This window comes from Pleurodeles waltl, chromosome 2_1 (assembly GCF_031143425.1).
Source record: "Pleurodeles waltl isolate 20211129_DDA chromosome 2_1, aPleWal1.hap1.20221129, whole genome shotgun sequence".
NCBI classification, from domain to species: domain Eukaryota; kingdom Metazoa; phylum Chordata; class Amphibia; order Caudata; family Salamandridae; genus Pleurodeles; species Pleurodeles waltl.
The window spans coordinates 570,775,523-570,795,035 of NC_090438.1; the positions used below are offsets into that span (position 1 = coordinate 570,775,523).

Genomic DNA, 19,513 nt, shown 5'->3' on the forward strand with positions numbered 1-19,513 from the left:
TTTCTCCTGTTGCACATGCAGATCCTTCTGAGTGGCCTGAGCAAAAGAGGCTGAGGGGGTGTCACTAGGTGAATGACGAGAAGAGGACAGGAGATGGTTATGAGATTCAATAGGATGCAGTGTGAGGGCTCTGGGGTGCAGAGAGAGTGAAGAACGTGTATTCCCTGGCAGTGCACCATACAGCACTCACAATGCTCACCACCTCACCCACACTGCACTAGAGAACGCACATGCCCACAAATCTTTGTCCTGCATTAATTCTGTGGAAAATCCCCACTCAAAGAGTTTGGATCGTGCAACAAGTATTAGAGCCATAGTAACAAAAACCTAATTGTTGCCTGCTAAATTGCCTCCCCTAGACAATAGGCGGTACGTAAACCCCATCTTTAATATGGTGTTTTTAGCAACATCCTATGGCACTACCATAAGTATACAAGGATCCCGACAGGGAATGTTTACTTCGTATGTTTTATTCAGCTTATTTTGTTCATTCGTCTGTGCCTCCTCCTGACAGGTAGAGAGGACTGGGATGTCGCAAGCTGGAGCCAGACAACAGTGTAGGATGACTCTCTATCAGCTATCTTGAGTTTCTCGGATGAGCAACTCTGCCTTGTTTGTGCTGCGGCCATGTCATGGTGGATTTCTAAGCTTTAAAAGAGCAATGACGCCGACAGGGCAGACACCAGGCTCTGAGCCTTTTCACAAAGAGGTGCATTGGCGCTGTGAAGGTGTCCTTTGTAATAAGAGTTTCTTGTTTTCAGTGTACGCCTTAGTTTCCTCTGGTACTTAACTTTAACAGAGCTCTAGCAGGAAAAAAATAAAACATTTCAAGATGGGCAGTCGAGAGGAGAGTATCATGATCATATACACAGAAGTAAATACCTTCAGGCATCAAGTTGTTCATGTATTAAGAAGGTGTGTCAGACACATTTGAGGCATGGTGCCATTTCTAGATGTGTCAGCTGCCCTTTATCACATTCACTTACCACTGATGACATCTGACTAAAGAACCTCTCTGGGTTAAACATCGAATACACGATACCAGCTGCCCGCTTCTTGTGTCCATCCGTTGAAGGTGTCACAACCTACTATGTCCCATCCCATCATGAACACTTGCATGTTTGTCAATGGACACACACCATTCTGGAATTGGGAGGTGCAATGTAGTATGTTCCATGACATCCCAGCCAGTGACTTTAGCCAATGATAATTCTCTGCTTCACCTCGTAGACATGTGATGTTAAAAGGAATAATTTTCATGTGTGGCCTACACACGTGTGTTTTTGACATTGACAGGTCTTTTGTCTCTTGCAGGTTTGGTTTACAACCTTACAGCTGATATAGCCCAGAGGGAGAAGGGGTTTCCGTCCAGGATATACTTTGCTGCATCTGGAGAAATGACGGGCCAAGGCAAGCTCCAGCTCTCCTATCAGGAGCAGAAGTGCGAGCAGTACCTTGCATACGTGAAGGTATGGTGATGTCTTCTCTGCACTCAAGCTGTGCTGATTTTCTTCTAAAAACCTGAGAATTGGTTTTTGACATGCAGTTCCTTTTCCCTAAATGGAGGAAACAGTTAGTACAGACATGGAGCTTTTGGTTCACAGTATTTTCAGCTTGCACATGCCAGTTGTGTACACATACATCAGCTCTATGCTTGTTTGGCTGATTTTACCAGTGTACGTTGTGTAGTTTCCATAGGCCTTTTCTTCTAGAATGCAATACTGTTGAGTGTTAACTGGAGTGCATTGCCAGTTAAATATAATGTTGCTCACGTATCATGGAGAGGGGTTTGTCTTATGAAGACTTAAGGGTTGTTTATGTCATATTTCTGTGTTTCACTGTCAGTGTTGTTTTGAATTTATGGCATGGTAGACAAGCCATCCACAAGAGCCAGGTGGTGCTGGTAATAAACTGGTGCTTAAATATTGGTGGATCCTCCCATGTAGCAACAGAGGTTGTGTTTGCGGTTGTACTTCTATGCCCATGAGCTGGCTCTTGGTTTGTTGATAAGATTTGTCACTATGCAGATTGCCTGCACAGGGTCCTCGTTTACAAAGTGGTGTTAAATATACATTGCCTTTACATCATGGCACATGATCCACCATATTTATAACGATGCAGCACGGGGTGTGAGCGTACCCCATGAACAACGCTGACTGGCCAGGGTTCAAATAACTGAATAAGAAGGTGAAACAGTTTAAATTAACATTTCACTCTAATATAACATGTGTTTCCTCTTCTAAGTTATCTCAAAACTCTGGGGCCTGTCTCCACATTTAACTGTAAATTGAATTGAATGAGATTTTCTTTCGTTGTTCAACAAGACGTATTTGCCCACTTCCTGCATTTTTTGCACAAGGCCTATTTTTTAACCCAAAAATGAGATTGTGTTGTTATAGAAAGCCTGGCCAAGGACTAGCAGGTTCAGAGCACGGAGGCGTATCTGCAACTGGCTTGCTACTATATAAAGCATTTCCACCAGAGCCTAGTAACCGAGACCCATGTTATAGGTTTGTGGTGTGTGTTGGTGATTCACTTTCTGCTTTCCTAGAGTTGACCTCGGTAAACACAGACCAGTCAAGGATGTGGGTTCTGACGTATGACCAATACCTAGATATGCAAGAAGCTAGTTGTGAAAATGTTCTCCATGTGCAATTGCAACTGCAGCACTTTCACAGACTTGTGGGACACTCCTGACTGGTCGGAAGGGAGATATATTCCATAATGCCTGTGTATCACTGACCTATGGGCAGGGCTACTGGAATTATGCGGTAGGGAAGGACTAAATTATGCTGCAATGTTAACTAAATTATGCGGCAAGAAAAAGCAAAATCTGCAGCATAATGTAGCTCATTTTGTGATAGCATTACATCTTTATTTTGTCATTTTTACACGTTTACGCTATCTGAACAAACATTTCACCTCATTATTACCAATGTGACACCCAAATATAGAAATAAGCAACAGAAAGGTGACCAGTCAAACTTACAGAAGGACCTTCCACTGCAAAGCGTTTTTAGAAACGCTTAATATGTTTGAGCTGCGGAATATGCGGCAAACGCAGCAAATCCATAATTCCTGCGGCCCTGCCTATGAGTTTATGACAGAGACAGATTATAGTCTTATTTCAGATGCGTTGTATTTGTTTGTCAGTGGGCCACTATGTGAGTCATTTGCAGGCGCAAGGTTTGTGCTTGGAGATTGAGCTATCAGAACTATTGTGAACCACAACGCAAAGATGCACAGGAAGGATTTCATATGACATTTGTGAATTTATTTATTGCATCGCTACTCGTTTAAAATTATTTTATTCATTTGAGATTGCACTTTCTGTATACTTGTTGACAGCATGGGGTTGATTTTGTTTTCAGCCTCTTTATTTTTCCTTTCTTAATGGTTCTGCCTTGCATCTGTTTGGCCTTTATTTTCCTGTCCTCCTCTGTGTCAAGATGCACTCAGCATATTTTGGGGCTCTTGCGTGGCCAACATGGTTTAAATTTAGACGTGTTTATTTAATTTATGCTGTTCTGCTCCGTTGGGTGGCCTTGTTCTTAGAATATACAGTGATGCTGAACGTGATAATGGGCTTGATGAGATATTTTCCAAAGCTTTGTGTCCAGCTCGTGTCTGTCAGCAGCGAATTTTCAACGATAGGTATTTGAAACGATAAATCATAGCTCCGAATTGGAAGAAAAGGTGTCTATTTATTTTTGAAGTGATTTTGTTTTCCTACCGCAGTGTAATTCTCTTCCTAAAAACGTTTTCCCCCTAAAACATCTAAACATGAAAGAAGGACCCGTGAATGGTCTAAAGTGTTAGTTTCATTAACAATTGTTTTGGTTTTTGAGTTTTTCCCTTTAATTGACTTAGTTTGTCAATGATTTCTACTTGCATTATGCTTCTCTCTTTTCTTTGTTTCTTCTGTCTTGAGTTTTTAAAGCTGTTTTTAGTATCCCTTTAGGCCTTTGTGTATATGCTTCCTTCCAAGGGGGTAGATCTCCTGTGATATCCATCCTGTGAAAACCCCCACCACCCTGTGCTCTTGGCCCCCATTTTTTTTTATTTTTCAAAACACTCTTAAGTGGTCCTTTCCTTGCAGTGTCTTCCTCACAATCCCTTTGTAAGTTTCTTTTACAGAATTTCGATAATTCAGTCACTTCGGCAGAACGTTCTTCTCGGTCCTAGTGCTGTCTTCTGACATGTTTGCATCTGAGTTCCCTGCCATCCTATCAACAGGAGGGTTCCTTGAGTAGAGTGTAACTGCTGAGGCATAGTTGTCATGAACTGGCCCTGGGCGGCAGTAAGGGGGTGCGAGGGGTTGAATGCAGCATCTGGTGCATCCTCTTGTGATGGTTACGCCTGTGTGCACAAGTATCAATGTACATGGAATGCCTTGTGATTGGCTTGGCACTGAGCGCGGGACATCCTCCAACGTGAGCTTCCATGCTTCCTCACCCTTTGTTATGTTGTGTGCTTTTGTATAGCACAGTTACGCCATACAAGTAACGTGTGTAGTCTTGTAACGCTTTAGAATCTGGTCAGTTTTTACTGTTCTGAGGTTTTTACTGACCAGAGTCAATGGTATGATGAAACTGTATTTGGTTGTGTTTCAGAGTGTTTCAAGGTGAAACACACTGGAAAGTGGTCAGCAAGGTTAGAATATTATAAATTGTGTGTTAAAGGATTATTAGATTATTGGAGAATGGCTAGATAAATCCTCTTGGCACTGAGCGCGAGACATCCTCTTAGCGGTCTCTTAGCGCCTTGAGACCCGCACGGGTGAGTAGCGCGCTTTATAAATGTTAGTGATTTGATTTGATTTGATCTTGTGGATTTGTCAAAAGCAGTACGTATGAGGATAATTGTGCCATTTATTTTGTTCTGCTGAGTTGTATGCTTGTCACTCGTCTTGGAATGACTGTTCAGCCTTGAGGAATCTTGTGGCTTTCATGCAGCATGGTACATATGTGAGTTTAGCATATTTAGGTTAAGTTCGGAATGGCTGAAATACAGTTTGGTGAGAGCATAAGAATGAACAGTTGAAGTGGAAGCGCTCGGAGATGTGTTGTGTGTGAGATGATGCCAGGTTTATGTTGAAGATATACTATTGGTGTTTGGTGAAGTATGAATTCAACTTTGTTAGAAGTGATGTTGAGATATGAATGGTAATCCATCTCTATGTCTTTGAACCTTGCTTTAGAATTGATTGTGCCAATGGTTGTGGCTAGCTATTAATGTTGCTACGCACAGGGAACAGTGCTACGCCAACAACTCTACGTATGTTAGCTGGCCACTTTTACCTGCTAATTGCTCTATTCTGCAATTTAAACAGGTAATAATGTTCTTCAGATAGTGTTTGGCACCACCCCCCTTTTGTCATATCTGAAGTCATGTCACTTTCTTAGCCCTCTTGATCAGTCTTGGAAATCCTGACAAGTAAAATTATTGCGATGAGCCTAAAGGTATGTTGCTAACCACTGGTGTCATGATTCACGCCTTTGACGTGTGCTACCTGCTCCCTTGATTCAAAAGCCCCCTAAAATGGTAATGGACGGCACTGAAGGGACTGGCCTCAAACTGTGTGTGGCTGATCTTTCAAGATTTTTGTTTGATGACCTGCAAGGTTGGACAATCTTGCCCTCAGTGTGAATCCTTTAGTCCAGTCGTCAGTTCTCTTCGCTCAGTGTGGTGGACGATACAGCAAAATGTGATGTGCCTCATAAGCTGCACCTCCCCATGCCTTCAGCCCACAGGATGAATTACTTGATTCTGATGTCTTTTGTTTGTGGTCCTTGGGGACCTGCCTGTGGTGCCATGCCCATGGACTGTCCAAGTTTTGCTGGGAACGTGTTTTGTTCCTTAGGTAGGTGCTATGCCCTGAAGCATGTGATCCAGTGTAACAATTCCTAAAGCTCCTTCCTGAAGGGGCTCATCATGTCTTCCATAGCGGACCATGCACCTTGGACTCTTGCCCACTGGAAACAAGAAACTGTGTCGGCCACATTGTTCTTCACTCCTTTACTTGCCTTGCCCAGACCTCCCTGTTCTGGTGTGAACAGTTATTAACTGAGCTTCTGACTTTATCTACAGGCAGAATCTACTCAGAGACCATTCATGATTGAAAGCTTGCTGTTTTGCTTTGATCCTGGGGTGAGAGCTCTCAGTGTGTGTGTGTGTGTGGGGGGGGGGTACATGAATGATCACAATGAATGTTTCATGCATATTGGGAGTGGTTGTAATGCAGCTGCATTCAACCACACTGAATGTGGTGGGAGAGAAAACGACATGCTTTGTGGACAAAAGAAGGCGAGACATTTTGATTACTGGGGATCTGATAAGCAACTTGCCAGAGTCCTGCGGTGTGGGCCTCGTGTTTAGAATTCTTGGCCCGGGTGTTGAAATAGCGGCACTGTGTGTTTATATAAAAGGACACACCGCTGGCCACTTGACACTTAACAGCTGGACAAAAAGTCTGCTAGGTGATCAGCGCCAGGAGACCTGTTATGAGTAGATAAAGATGAAAGGCTTGTGCTGCGTTTTGCTCTTCTTTGAGCTTTGTATTTAGCAAACCCTTTTTCAAACATGGACATATCTGCCCTCTGCATCCTGTTCGCACAGCTCTATGAAAACTTTCTGCTCGAATTGTAACAGCACACATGTTGCGAACAAAAGTAGTTTCGTGTCTATTTTCTGATCTGCGTGTGATTTGTGCTCACTGTTGAAGGCTACACTAAGGGTGGAATTTTCATCTAAGATGGGCTTCACATATTTAGCATATCAAATAATAAACATCTGTCTAGCCATCCTCTCTTGGGCTGTCTGAGTGCCCCCATGGGAAGCACATGATGTGGCACACCGCACACTGCATAGATTCTTGGGACAATTAAGGCTGGGGCACTCCCTATATTTGGCCGTGTATAGCGCTCCTCTGCCTTTTGTGCAGCTTTGGGCAATAGAAATACCACATACATAGCCCAGGGCACATATAGGCTGCAGGCTGGAAAATGTTAATCACATTTTCCTGCGTTATTTTAAGAGTAGGTCAGGCATGGTCTAGTTCAGATGCTCAGCTCCAGTGGCCGAGATACAAACCAGATCTCCAATCTCTGTGCTGACCGGATGGAAAACAAAAGCAAAGAATGATAAGGAACACTGCCACAAGTAGAGTGGAAGGAAATCACAACCAATACAAAAATATATACCCACATAAAAGGTTAAGACATGGACATTGGTTAGAGGTAGCAGCTGATGACCCTGGCTTGTCCTTTGTTGCCTCTGGCGCTACCCTTGCTACCGCTGATCTCAGGTCTGATGAAGGCAGTGGCACAAACAGAAAGCACACTGGGCCCTGAGAGCCCTCTGCTCAACTGCTGAGTGATGGAAGTGTTAGAAGCCGGAAGGATGGGTAGGGGAACTAATGGATATGTAGACAGGGACACGCGCAGGTTGTGAAGGGCTGAGCGGTGTTTGAGAGAGAGACATGCAATTAAGAGCAAGGTTGTTGCCTTGTAGGTAGTTGGTAAAAGATAATGAGCGCTGTGTTTAGTTTCATAAATTCAGGTTCAAGTCTCCACTTAGAATGTAGGGGGATATGAGCTTAGTTAGAATCGAGACTGTTAGCGAAGAGTTCTACAGGATCAGATGAGTCCGTATCATTGAAAGAGACCATAGTCTTTTACAATGAGGAACTGAGGAAAGGGGAAGCCGGGCCAGGGAGTGAGCTTTAGCTAACCCTGATTGATTTAAGTATGAGGACTGCATCACAACCCTGTTGAAAGAGTGAGTGGTCATTGCTTAGTGCACTGGTGCAGAAAGCTGAATAGTTCCTTTCTGTAGTGGCAGACTGACCAACAAAATGATAGAATGGAATGCATCTGGAGTTATAACCAGTGATTAAATATTAGTTCAAGCATTTCCATACAATCACTTTTTAAGTCTAGTTTCTCACCACAGCTGCCAAACAGACCTATTGATTACAATAAACATTAAGTGGGCTTTGGCTCTGCCCCTTTGGCTTTGTTCGACAACCCTCTTCCTGCCAATGGCTTGAGACTTTGCCAATTGCTGCTTGGCTCAGCCCAACGGAGCATTCACCTCTCACCTTATCCAACAGGCTGTTTGGTTGTATTCTCCCGCCTCTGCTTGATGCTTGCATTGAGCTGCAGATGCGCCTACTTCACGACTAGAAAGGTATCTGTTCCTTTCTGCTAGATCCCTCCTGTGTGCATCCGTTCTACTGCCTTTCTATTTCTGCTTTTTTTGCTGCGTTTTTAAAGCACAAACCTGGCCCGCGGGATTTAGAGTGCTTTACAAAATGATGTTTTATAGCAAGAACCTAGCGCGAGTGCTTTGCAGCCCTGTACAAGACTACATTATGCATTTTTAGGCCCAGGGATTTTAAGCACAGAATTCCAGGACATTGAGCCGAGGCTGTGATTCGAACCTGATTATTACTTATTTCCAAGGAATGCAGCTTTACCTGGTTGTATTTCAGTTTATTCGCGTCGCCAGAGGTTCTCGGACAGTTTTCCAGAGTGTGTCTGGCTGCATGGAGTAGCCTCTGTCGCAAGGGACAGTGCAGATGCACTACCGGGGTAATTGCCCAGTCAGCTGGCTGCAAAGGGGGGCTGCAATCACTGCACAGGAAACGCTCTGGTCTATTGATGAACAGAAGGGCCGTGTGTTCCCTCGCAGTTGTCGCTCCATCAGCAGTTCTTATGCAAGCATTCTGTGCGCCTTTCTGCCAGGGAAGGAAATGGCGCACCTTCTCTTGAGCATGGCTGAATCTTTCAGGGCAGGAGAAAAAACCCTGCTGTGGTGGGTGGGCTACATGTGCCAACTCAGCAGGGTGCACAGTTGTTCGTGTGGGTGCTTCTCTTTAGAGAAACAGACAACTAGAGTTGTAGGTCAAATAAATGGGGAAAAAACAGCTTGAAACTAATTTTGTTCATGAACGAGGGTAGAACAGAAGCTCCCTTCAAAGCTAATTTGTACTCGTTTTTAGAAGTGCAGAGTTGCAACGTACTCACCGTTGCTTTTTTCCCCCTATTTTGCATTCTTTTGGTACTTATGTATGCTGAGACTTCCTGGGCTAGATTTATAATGGAAAATGAGAAACTGCAACTCCTAGCTTGAAAAGTTCTGCCTGGCCCAGAGATAATGTGATCCCTGTGCCAATGTATCCCCTTCCTGGTATCAGTTATTGTCTGGTTTGTGCATCTCTCCGCCCCTGTGTCAGTTCCTCATAGTTACAGTGACAGCCTCACCCAATGTGTGCACCCTGTCCTGACGCCTGACTATTCACTGTCGCAGGGTGTCCGGTGAATGTCAGTGTATGTGTTTCCCTGCCCTAGGGTCATAGTCTCCGTGGTCCCAAGCTGAGTGCCTTCCTGTCTCGGTTATTGTATGATCTGTCACATTGTAAGTGTGCCCCAGCCCTGACAACAGACATATTCCCTGTCCCAGACCCTCCACCCCCTTGGTCGCGTGCATACCTTATTCCAGGGTCACTGACTCTGTCGCACTGTCCGCTCCTCCCCATACCCCATACACAGGGGTGTGTGCTTCTTGTAGAATGACATTAAACTCCAACAGCAATGCTTCTCATTGAGGGGGGAATCCAAAAAAGTGTATTTCTTTAACATGCAGAAGCATTTCAACTTAGTACATCACATTATATCACTGCATTGTGAGTCATGTATTACATGTGACATCTTTCTAACATGAACTTAAAAATATCCATGCCCCCTGCCACGACGACAATGCCATTGGTGAAGTAAGAGGTAGGTCTCAATTCATGTGCACCCTAAATGTGGCTGGAGCAACATTATATTCTATTTATATCAAACGCAAGAGAAGTGATTGTATAGCACATATCCTGAACTCACATACTTCAAAGTGCTGTCCAAATGCAATAATGAGGAAAAAGAAAATCGTGTGAAATAAAATATTTGTCTAGGATGACACAGTTTTGTCAAGCTAGGTTTTCTGGTTTCACATTCATACACTAGATAGACATATCTTTCCGGCTCCTGTTTCACAACAATGTCTAATGCTTTTTGTTTGATTCATAGCATATTAGGTTAGAGAATGGGTGGCAGACAAGCCAAATGAAAGCATGAAAACTCAGCTCGTTTTGGGCTCGAGGGCCCAAGAGGACCTTGAAATGAGCCAGAGTCAGGCACCCGGCTCGAGCTTTGAGTGGCTCACACAACTCTACCGATGTATTAAACAGGTAAAGTTCATAGAGTGAACGAAAACTCCCATGTACTAGAGTCCTGTTCGGTTTCTCTTTTTCCCAGTGAGCTATTGGCCCTTTCTTCCCACCAGCGATGGTTGTATGTCACAATACAGAGTTGTTGAAATCATGTTACCATATCGATCATAACTAGATTATCAATGTGGCGGGTGTATAGAGGGGTGCAAACGTAAGCAGATGGAGGGCCTTTGTTGCAGTGGGCTTTAGGCATCATTCTTTTTCTCTATTGGAAACCACATGGGGCTTTCAGGACTTGTCATCACAGGCTCGGGCACCCACTGATTCAAACAAATCCTGGTGATCTGATTTTGATTTTTTTTTTCAGTTTGTCACATTTTTCTTATAGACTCTTGTAGAACTCTTTCGGTATACCTGCCTGGACCTTCTTTCTAGCATGAGAACCCTTCCCTTTGCCAGTGCTTATTTCTGCACCCTGTGCTATCTCACCTTTCTCTTCAGTCTGTCTCCCCGCAGTGCTACTTTGTCCCAGAAACATCCCTATTGCTCAGTCTTCTCTCCCTGTTTCTTGCGATAGAACTACCTGGGGTATCTTCCCTTTCCTGTTCCCCTTACTGCCCAACCTCCTCCCCCGCACCCGCTAGCCCCAGGGCCTCTCTTGTCGTCGAGTTGTTCCTTATTCCACGGAAGGAGATTTCTTGAATCTGCAAAGGGTGCGGATGACTAACGGAGTCGCTGATTGGTCGAGGGGAGCGCACAGCTTCCTGGCAGAGCTCTGCGCGGGGATGCGGCGGGCCGTCGAGGCACGCCAGACCCTGGTTTACAATGCGGTCTCAGTCAAGTCTGCCCCTCGCGCGGGCTGGACGCAGCGCCGTGGGGTGAAGCCTCGCAGCTGGTGCTGATGCTACGGAGAGCGGATCGGGTCCGCATCAAAGGCTGAGACCCCGCAGAGCTGGACACCCGCTGTGACCCGTGACCCCTGGCAGGGCCTGACCTGCAGGCCAGAGCACACAAACAGGGCAACATAAACACAGGCTTGACGGGGCCGTGTTTGTGTTAGAGCAACGGCGTTAAAAGAAGGGGTAAATAAGTTACACATCTTGTCTCCCGACCAGACGCTGATTATAGTTTAACACGTGGTTTGTTGCGGCGAGGTGATAAAACACATACATTGTGCTCATTACAGAAGCGCATTACTCACTGGGGCCATTGAACCCTCCTTTCTCTACAAAGTGGTAGTTATCTTACAGGGCCAGACGGGGCCCAAAAGCTGTCCTGACAAAAATTCGCAAACCAGCGCCGCTCCCTTCACCTCCACGCACATTCTCTTTCTCTTTCCATCCACCCATTCTCTCTCCTGTCCCTCTCTAATTGCTTCCCCTCTACCCCATGGACGTCAATTCACCACGCCAGGGCTAACGGGAAATGACATCACATGCCCTTTCACCTCCACTTTCAGTAACTCCGATACTTACAAATGTACACGTATGCACAGTGTCTCTGACACAAACACACTCTCTTCTGCACACTCACAACATCTTTTAAAAGTATTTTTTACTTGCCTCAACTACCATGGAAGGGCATATTCCAGCTAACTGTACTCCATTTTTAGTACACTGATAATGACTAATGTGCTATTATTCACTATTAATGCCTTCAGAAATTGACAGAAAACATAGTAGAGCCTCAACTGACATTCATAAGGAGGAGCTGCCACTGTGTTTTTGGCACATAATTTGCCACCTCTGGGGCCTGGGGTTTCAAAGACAGTGCCGGGGGCCCCAAAGGGCAACCAAGGGTCTCAGCTGTGACCGCTAAATGGCGTCCATACTCTACCCCGGTGGTTCCCAACCTGTGGTACGGGGACCCCTGGGGGTGAGCAAAGCCGCCTCAGGGGGTCTACAACTGTTCTTTTTCTCTTTCTCTCAAAACCTTCCTGTTTCTGTTGTCCTTAACCTCTAGAAGCTGGGGAAAGTGACAGAGGCTTTCAGCAGTGGCCCGGGGCTTTCAGAACTGGCATCCAAGGGCCCCAGTCCACTGTGGAGATGCCTGGTGGAGTAAAAGACCTGTCTGGCCCTCTTTACATGTACAAATTTGGTCGTTCAATCTGCCAAGTTGCCTACATTTGTTCTTACATAGACTCATGAGCCCATCTGTGTAGGTCTGAGCAGAGAGGTGGATGAATGGTTGACTCAATCGTGTTGCTGCTAAATTAACAATTAAAATGTGGTCATATTTTACTTCTGCCTACCGGTAAGTGCTGCAGATTTACTCGAAGTGTCACTTTTGTGTTGGTTATTGCATGAGCGTCAAGGTAAGTGAGGTTACTTTCCTATCAGTGAGGGATGGAGCAGGCTTTGAGGGTGAGACTTCTGCTTGCAGGGATACAGATAGCACTAAATCCTCACCCACCCCGGCCAAAATCCAGAGAAAATACGTTTGGATTGTTGCTTGAGCGAATGGACTTCTTGCAGTGACCTAGCTAATTGCATTACAACACTGGACACCACATATTTTGTGCAACTGAAAGAGAGAGAATAGCCCATGTGACGAGGACCTTTATGTGGCTTTCTTGGATAAGAAGTCCAATGGACAGCTTCGGCCGGAACTACTTTCAGAACGTGGGGGCCTTATCACAAAACAAATGTAATGGCGATGACGTAGTTGAGGCGGGACAACCGCATGGTTGCACATTGAAGTCATTTTAAAATAAAGCTAAAATGGAACAGTGGCAGCAAGAAATCTCATCGTTGTGAATAGACAACTTTTGTCCTGTCGCGGACTGGAGCCAGTGGAGGCTTTTTAACCCCTTAGCTGCTGGGCGTTTTCCCCCCCAGTGCTGAGCCCTTTTTTCGCTATTTGGGGTAGTTCGCGCTTAGGGCTTCATAACTTTTTGTCCACATAAGCTAACCACGCCAAATTTGCGTCCTTTTTTTCCAACATCCTAGGGATTCTAATGGTACCCAGAGTTGGTGGTTTCCCCTGGAGGGGACCAAGAAAATAGCCAAAATACAGTGAAAATTTAGTTTTTTCCAAAAAAATGGGAAAAAAGGGCTGCCGAAGAAGGCTTGTGGTTTTTTCCCTGAAAATACCATCAACAAAGGGTTTCTGGTGCTGAAATCACTATCTTCCCACCTTTCAGGAACGGGCAGACTTGAATCAGAAAACTAAATTTTTCAACACAAATTTGGCATTTTACTGGGACATACTCCATTTCTACTATATTTGGTGCTTTCAGCCTCCTTCCAGTTAGTGACAGGAATGGGTGTGAAACCAATGCTGGATCCCGGAATGCTAAACATTTCTGAAAACTAGACAAAATTTTGAATTCAGCAAGGGGTCATTTGTGTAGATCCTACAAGGTTTTCCTACAGAAAATAACAGCTGAAATAAAAAAATATTGAAATTGAGCTGAAAACAACAGCCATTTTTCTTTATGTTTTACTCTGTAACTTTTTCCTGCGATGTCAGATTTCTGAAAGCAATATACCGTTTTGTCTGCTGGACTCTTCTGGTTGCGGGGATATAAAGGGCTTGTAGGTTCATCAAGAACCCTAGGTACCCAGAGCCAATAAATGAGCTGCACCCTGCAGTTGGTTTTCATTCTATACTGGCTATACAGCAATTCATTTGCTGAAATATGAAGAGTGAAAAAGAGGTATCAAGAAAACCTTTGCATTTCCAAAATGGGATCAAGATAAGGTTTTGAGGAGCAGTGGTTATTTGCACATCGCTGAATTCCGAGGTGCCCATACTAGCATGTGAATTGCAGGGCATTTCTCAAATAGACGTCTTTTTTACACACTCTCTTATATTTGGAAGGAAAAAATGTAGAGAAAGATAAGGGGCAATAACACTTGTTTTGCTATTCTGTGTTCCCCCAAGTCTCCCGATATAAATGATACCTCACTTGTGTGGGTAGGCCTAGTGCCCGCGACAGGAAATGCCCCAAAACACAACATGGACACATCCTATTTTTTTTATAGAAAACACAGCTGTTTTTTCCAAAGTGCCTACCTGTAGATTTTGGCCTCTAGCTAAGCCGGCACATAGGGAAACCTACCAAACCTGTGTATTTCTGAAAACTAGAGACCTAGGGGAATCCAAGGAGGGGTGACTTGCGGGGCTCGGACCAGGTTCTGTTACCCAGAATCCTTTGCAAACCTCAAAAAGTGGCTAAAAAAACAAGTTTTCCTCACATTTCGGTGACAGAAAGTTCTGGAATCTGAGAGGAGCCACAAATTTCCTTCCACCCGGCGTTCCCCCAAGTCTCCCGATAAAAATGATACCTCACTTGTGTGGGTAGGCCTAGCGCCCGCGACAGGAAACGCCCCAAAGCGCAACGTGGACACATCCAAATTTTTTGAAGAAAACAGAGGTGTTTTTTGAGAAGTACCTACCTGTAGATTGTGGCCTCTAGCTCAGCCGGCACCTAGGGAAACCTACCAAACCTGTGCATTTCTGAAAACTAGAGACCTAGGGGAATCCAAGGAGGGGTGACTCGCGGGGCTCGGACCAGGTTCTGTTACCCAGAATCCTTTGCAAACCTCAAAAAGTGGCTAAAAAAACAAGTTTTCCTCACATTTCGGTGACAGAAAGTTCTGGAATCTGAGAGGAGCCACAAATTTCCTTCCACCCGGCGTTCCCCCAAGTCTCCCGATAAAAATGATACCTCACTTGTGTGGGTAGGCCTAGCGCCCACGACAGGAAACGCCCCAAAGTGCAACGTGGACACATCCAAATTTTTGAAAGAAAACAGAGGTGTTTTTTGAGAAGTGCCTACCTGTAGATTTTGGCCTCTAGCTCAGCCGGCACCTAGGGAAACCTACCAAACCTGTGCATTTCTGAAAACTAGAGACCTAGGGGAATCCAAGGAGGGGTGACTCGCGGGGCTCGGACCAGGTTCTGTTACCCAGAATCCTTTGCAAACCTCAAAAAGTGGCTAAAAAAACAAGTTTTCCTCACATTTCGGTGACAGAAAGTTCTGGAATCTGAGAGGAGCCACACATTTTCTTCCACCCGGCGTTCCCCCAAGTCTCCCGATAAAAATGATACCTCACTTGTGTGGGTAGGCCTAGCGCCCGCGACAGGAAACGCCCCAAAGCGCAACGTGGACACATCCAAATTTTTGGAAGAAAACAGAGGTGTTTTTTGAGAAGTGCCTACCTGTAGATTTTGGCCTCTAGCTCAGCCGGCACCTAGGGAAACCTACCAAACCTGTGCATTTCTGAAAACTAGAGACCTAGGGGAATCCAAGGAGGGGTGACTCGCGGGGCTCGGACCAGGTTCTGTTACCCAGAATCCTTTGCAAACCTCAAAAAGTGGCTAAAAAAACAAGTTTTCCTCACATTTCGGTGACAGAAAGTTCTGGAATCTGAGAGGAGCCACACATTTTCTTCCACCCGGCGTTCCCCCAAGTCTCCCGATAAAAATGATACCTCACTTGTGTGGGTAGGCCTAGCGCCCGCGACAGGAAACGCCCCAAAGCGCAACGTGGACACATCCAAATTTTTGGAAGAAAACAGAGGTGTTTTTTGAGAAGTGCCTACCTGTAGATTTTGGCCTCTAGCTCAGCCGGCACCTAGGGAAACCTACCAAACCTGTGCATTTCTGAAAACTAGAGACCTAGGGCAATCCAAGGAGGGGTGACTCGCGGGGCTCGGACCAGGTTCTGTTACCCAGAATCCTTTGCAAACCTCAAAAAGTGGCTAAAAAAACAAGTTTTCCTCACATTTCGGTGACAGAAAGTTCTGGAATCTGAGAGGAGCCACAAATTTCCTTCCACCCGGCGTTCCCCCAAGTCTCCCGATAAAAATGATACCTCACTTGTGTGGGTAGGCCTAGCGCCCGCGACAGGAAACGCCCCAAAGCGCAACGTGGACACATCCAAATTTTTTGAAGAAAACAGAGGTGTTTTTTGAGAAGTGCCTACCTGTAGATTTTGGCCTCTAGCTCAGCCGGCACCTAGGGAAACCTACCAAACCTGTGCATTTCTGAAAACTAGAGACCTAGGGGAATCCAAGGAGGGGTGACTCGCGGGGCTCGGACCAGGTTCTGTTACCCAGAATCCTTTGCAAACCTCAAAAAGTGGCTAAAAAAACAAGTTTTCCTCACATTTCGGTGACAGAAAGTTCTGGAATCTGAGAGGAGCCACAAATTTTCTTCCACCCGGCGTTCCCCCAAGTCTCCCGATAAAAATGATACCTCACTTGTGTGGGTAGGCCTAGCGCCCGCGACAGGAAACGCCCCAAAGCGCAACGTGGACACATCCACATTTTTGGAAGAAAACAGAGGTGTTTTTTGAGAAGTGCCTACCTGTAGATTTTGGCCTCTAGCTCAGCCGGCACATAGGGAAACCTACCAAACCTGTCCATTTCTGAAAACTAGAGACCTAGGGGAATCCAAGGAGGGGTGACTCGCGGGGCTCGGACCAGGTTCTGTTACCCAGAATCCTTTGCAAACCTCAAAAAGTGGCTAAAAAAACAAGTTTTCCTCACATTTCGGTGACAGAAAGTTCTGGAATCTGAGAGGAGCCACAAATTTCCTTCCACCCGGCGTTCCCCCAAGTCTCCCGATAAAAATGATACCTCACTTGTGTGGGTAGGCCTAGCGCCCGCGACAGGAAACGCCCCAAAGCGCAACGTGGACACATCCAAATTTTTGGAAGAAAACAGAGGTGTTTTTTGAGAAGTGCCTACCTGTAGATTTTGGCCTCTAGCTCAGCCGGCACCTAGGGAAACCTACCAAACCTGTGCATTTCTGAAAACTAGAGACCTAGGGTAATCCAAGGAGGGGTGACTTGCGGGGCTCGGACCAGGTTCTGTTACCCAGAATCCTTTGCAAACCTCAAAAAGTGGCTAAAAAAACAAGTTTTCCTCACATTTCGGTGACAGAAAGTTCTGGAATCTGAGAGGAGCCACAAATTTCCTTCCACCCGGCGTTCCCCTAAGTCTCCCGATAAAAATGATACCTCACTTGTGTGGGTAGGCCTAGCGCCCGCGGCAGGAAATCCCCCAGAACCGAACGTGGACACATCACATTTTTTCATAGAAAACAGTGCCTACCTGTGGATTTTGGCCTCTAGCTCAGCCGGCACCTGGGGAAACCTAGCAAACCAGCACATTTTTGAAAACTAGAAACCCAGGGGAATCCAAGATGAGGTGACTTGTGGGGCTCGGACCAGGTTCTGTTACCCAGAATCCTTTGCAAACCTCAAAATGTGGCTAAAATACCACGTTTTCCTCACATTTCGGTGACAGAAAGTTCTGGAATCTGAGAGGAGCCACAAATTTCCTTCCACCCAGCGTTCCCCCAAGTCTCCCGATAAATATGATACCTCACTTGTGTGGTTAGGCCTGGTGCCTGCGACAGGAATAGATCACACAACGGTCAATGTTGGTCCTTACGTGAGGCAGCTGTTGACCCTGGGGTGATCCATTCCTGACACAGGCACTAGGTGTAGGCACTCAAGTGGGGTAGTGTTTTTATCAGGACAGGTGAGGAGTCACTGGGTGGTAGGAATGTTGTGGATCCCAGCATATTCCTGTAGTTTGTGTGACAGAAATGCGAGAAAAATAGAGTTTTTTTTCAACATTTCAGCTTTGCAGGGTATTCTGGGTAAGAAAACTTTGGGGAATCCACACAAGTCACACCTCTGTGGACTCCCCCGAATGTCTAGTTTCCAGAAATGTTTGGGTTTAGTGTGTTTCTCTATATGGCCGCCGAATCCAGGACCAAAAACACAGGTGCCTGCCTTACAAAACCAGTTTGTTTTGCCATAGACAATTTTGATGTCTCCACAATATGATTTGGGTGGTGGAATTTGGGGCTGAACTAAATTGGTGAGCTCCCAAGAGAGCACTCTCTCTCTGCTTGCCGCCGCATTCACCTGCTCTCTGGGTTGGCCTAACCCACTATTACCCAGTTGCACGAACAGCTTGCGAAGGGACAGCAGGACTGTCCTCATCACCTCCCTCATAATGTACTAGAAGAGGAGTTTTCGAATGGGACTCCTCTGACTGAAAAATCACTCCCAGAGTCTGCGCCATTGTCCTATCCCTCAGATGCTGTCTCAGTATCTGATGTCTCAGTCTCTGATCCTATGTCAGAGCGGTCCTCTATAACCCGAGTGCAGGCAGCAGTCATCCATCAAGATGCCATCTCTGCTATTGGCTAAACTGTTGCTCTAAAACACTAGCCTACGTAGACAGTCACAAAATCGATGGTGTGTGTGAGATACGTGCAACAGTAGAGGCCACCTTACCTGCGCTTCTTCCCTCAATCAGCACGTACTTTCAAGACACTCAAAAAACACCTTGTCACATACCATTCGTCACAGTCTTTAGAACCTCCTGCGCCCAGTCCAACAATCATTATTGGTGCTCCCACTCCCTCCTCCTCGGATTCCCTCATTACCACCCAGCAAAAGTGCCCTTCATCTCTCCATAGACTTTACTAATGTACTCAGCTATTTACATAAAATACAGATGTGCTCTTTGCAGTAGGCATATAAACCTTCTGCGCTTCTTTATGGCACTAAAACTGCCACTAGACAAGTCGGACCCTTTTCCCCCCAGGGAAACCACACACATATTGACAAAAGTGATGTATATATGACAGCCAACCACCTGAAACTCAACTCAAGCAAAACCAAAATAATCCTCTTTGGCCCACACAAAAACACCTGGGACCCCCCATGGTGGCCCACCACGCTAGGCCCTGCACCCACCCCCGCCAACTACGCACGCAACCTCAGCATCATCCTAGACTCCTCCCTCTCTATGACCCAACAAATCAACGCTCTTACCTCCTCATGCTTCAACAAACTCCGTATACTGAAAAACATTCAAATGGATCCCCACAGAGACCAGAAAAACTGTCACTCACGCACTCATCAGCAGCAGGCTTGATTACAGAAACGCCCTCTACGCCGGCACCACTCTAAAACTCAAGTGCAAACTACACGCATCCAGAACTCAGCAGCACGACTCATCCTCGACCTCCGCCGACACGAACACATCTCTCCACACCTCAAATCCCTCCACTGGCTCCCCATTGACAAAAGGATCACCTTCAAGATCCTCATCCTCGCACACAAATCACTCCACAACACAGGCCCTGCCTACCTCAACGAGAGTCACCTTCCACACCCCCACACGAAACGTCCGCTCAGCTGACCTCTCTCTCGCCTCTGTCCCCCGCATCAAACACACCACCACCGGGGGCAGATCCTTCTACATTGCACCCAAAACCTGGAACGCACTCACAACCCACATTCGCAAGACCCAAAACCTACTT

General features: G+C 45.9%; 1 protein-coding gene across 1 annotated transcript in view; it reads left to right on the forward strand.

The window, feature by feature from the left end:
• ITGA9 (integrin subunit alpha 9) overlaps positions 1 to 19,513 on the forward strand; it is an 818,222-nt gene that overhangs the window by 252,127 nt on the left and 546,582 nt on the right. The window contains exon 15 of the mRNA XM_069215150.1: positions 1,315 to 1,469. Coding sequence (XP_069071251.1) covers positions 1,315 to 1,469 — 155 coding nt within the window. The remainder of the gene's footprint in view (positions 1 to 1,314; positions 1,470 to 19,513) is intronic.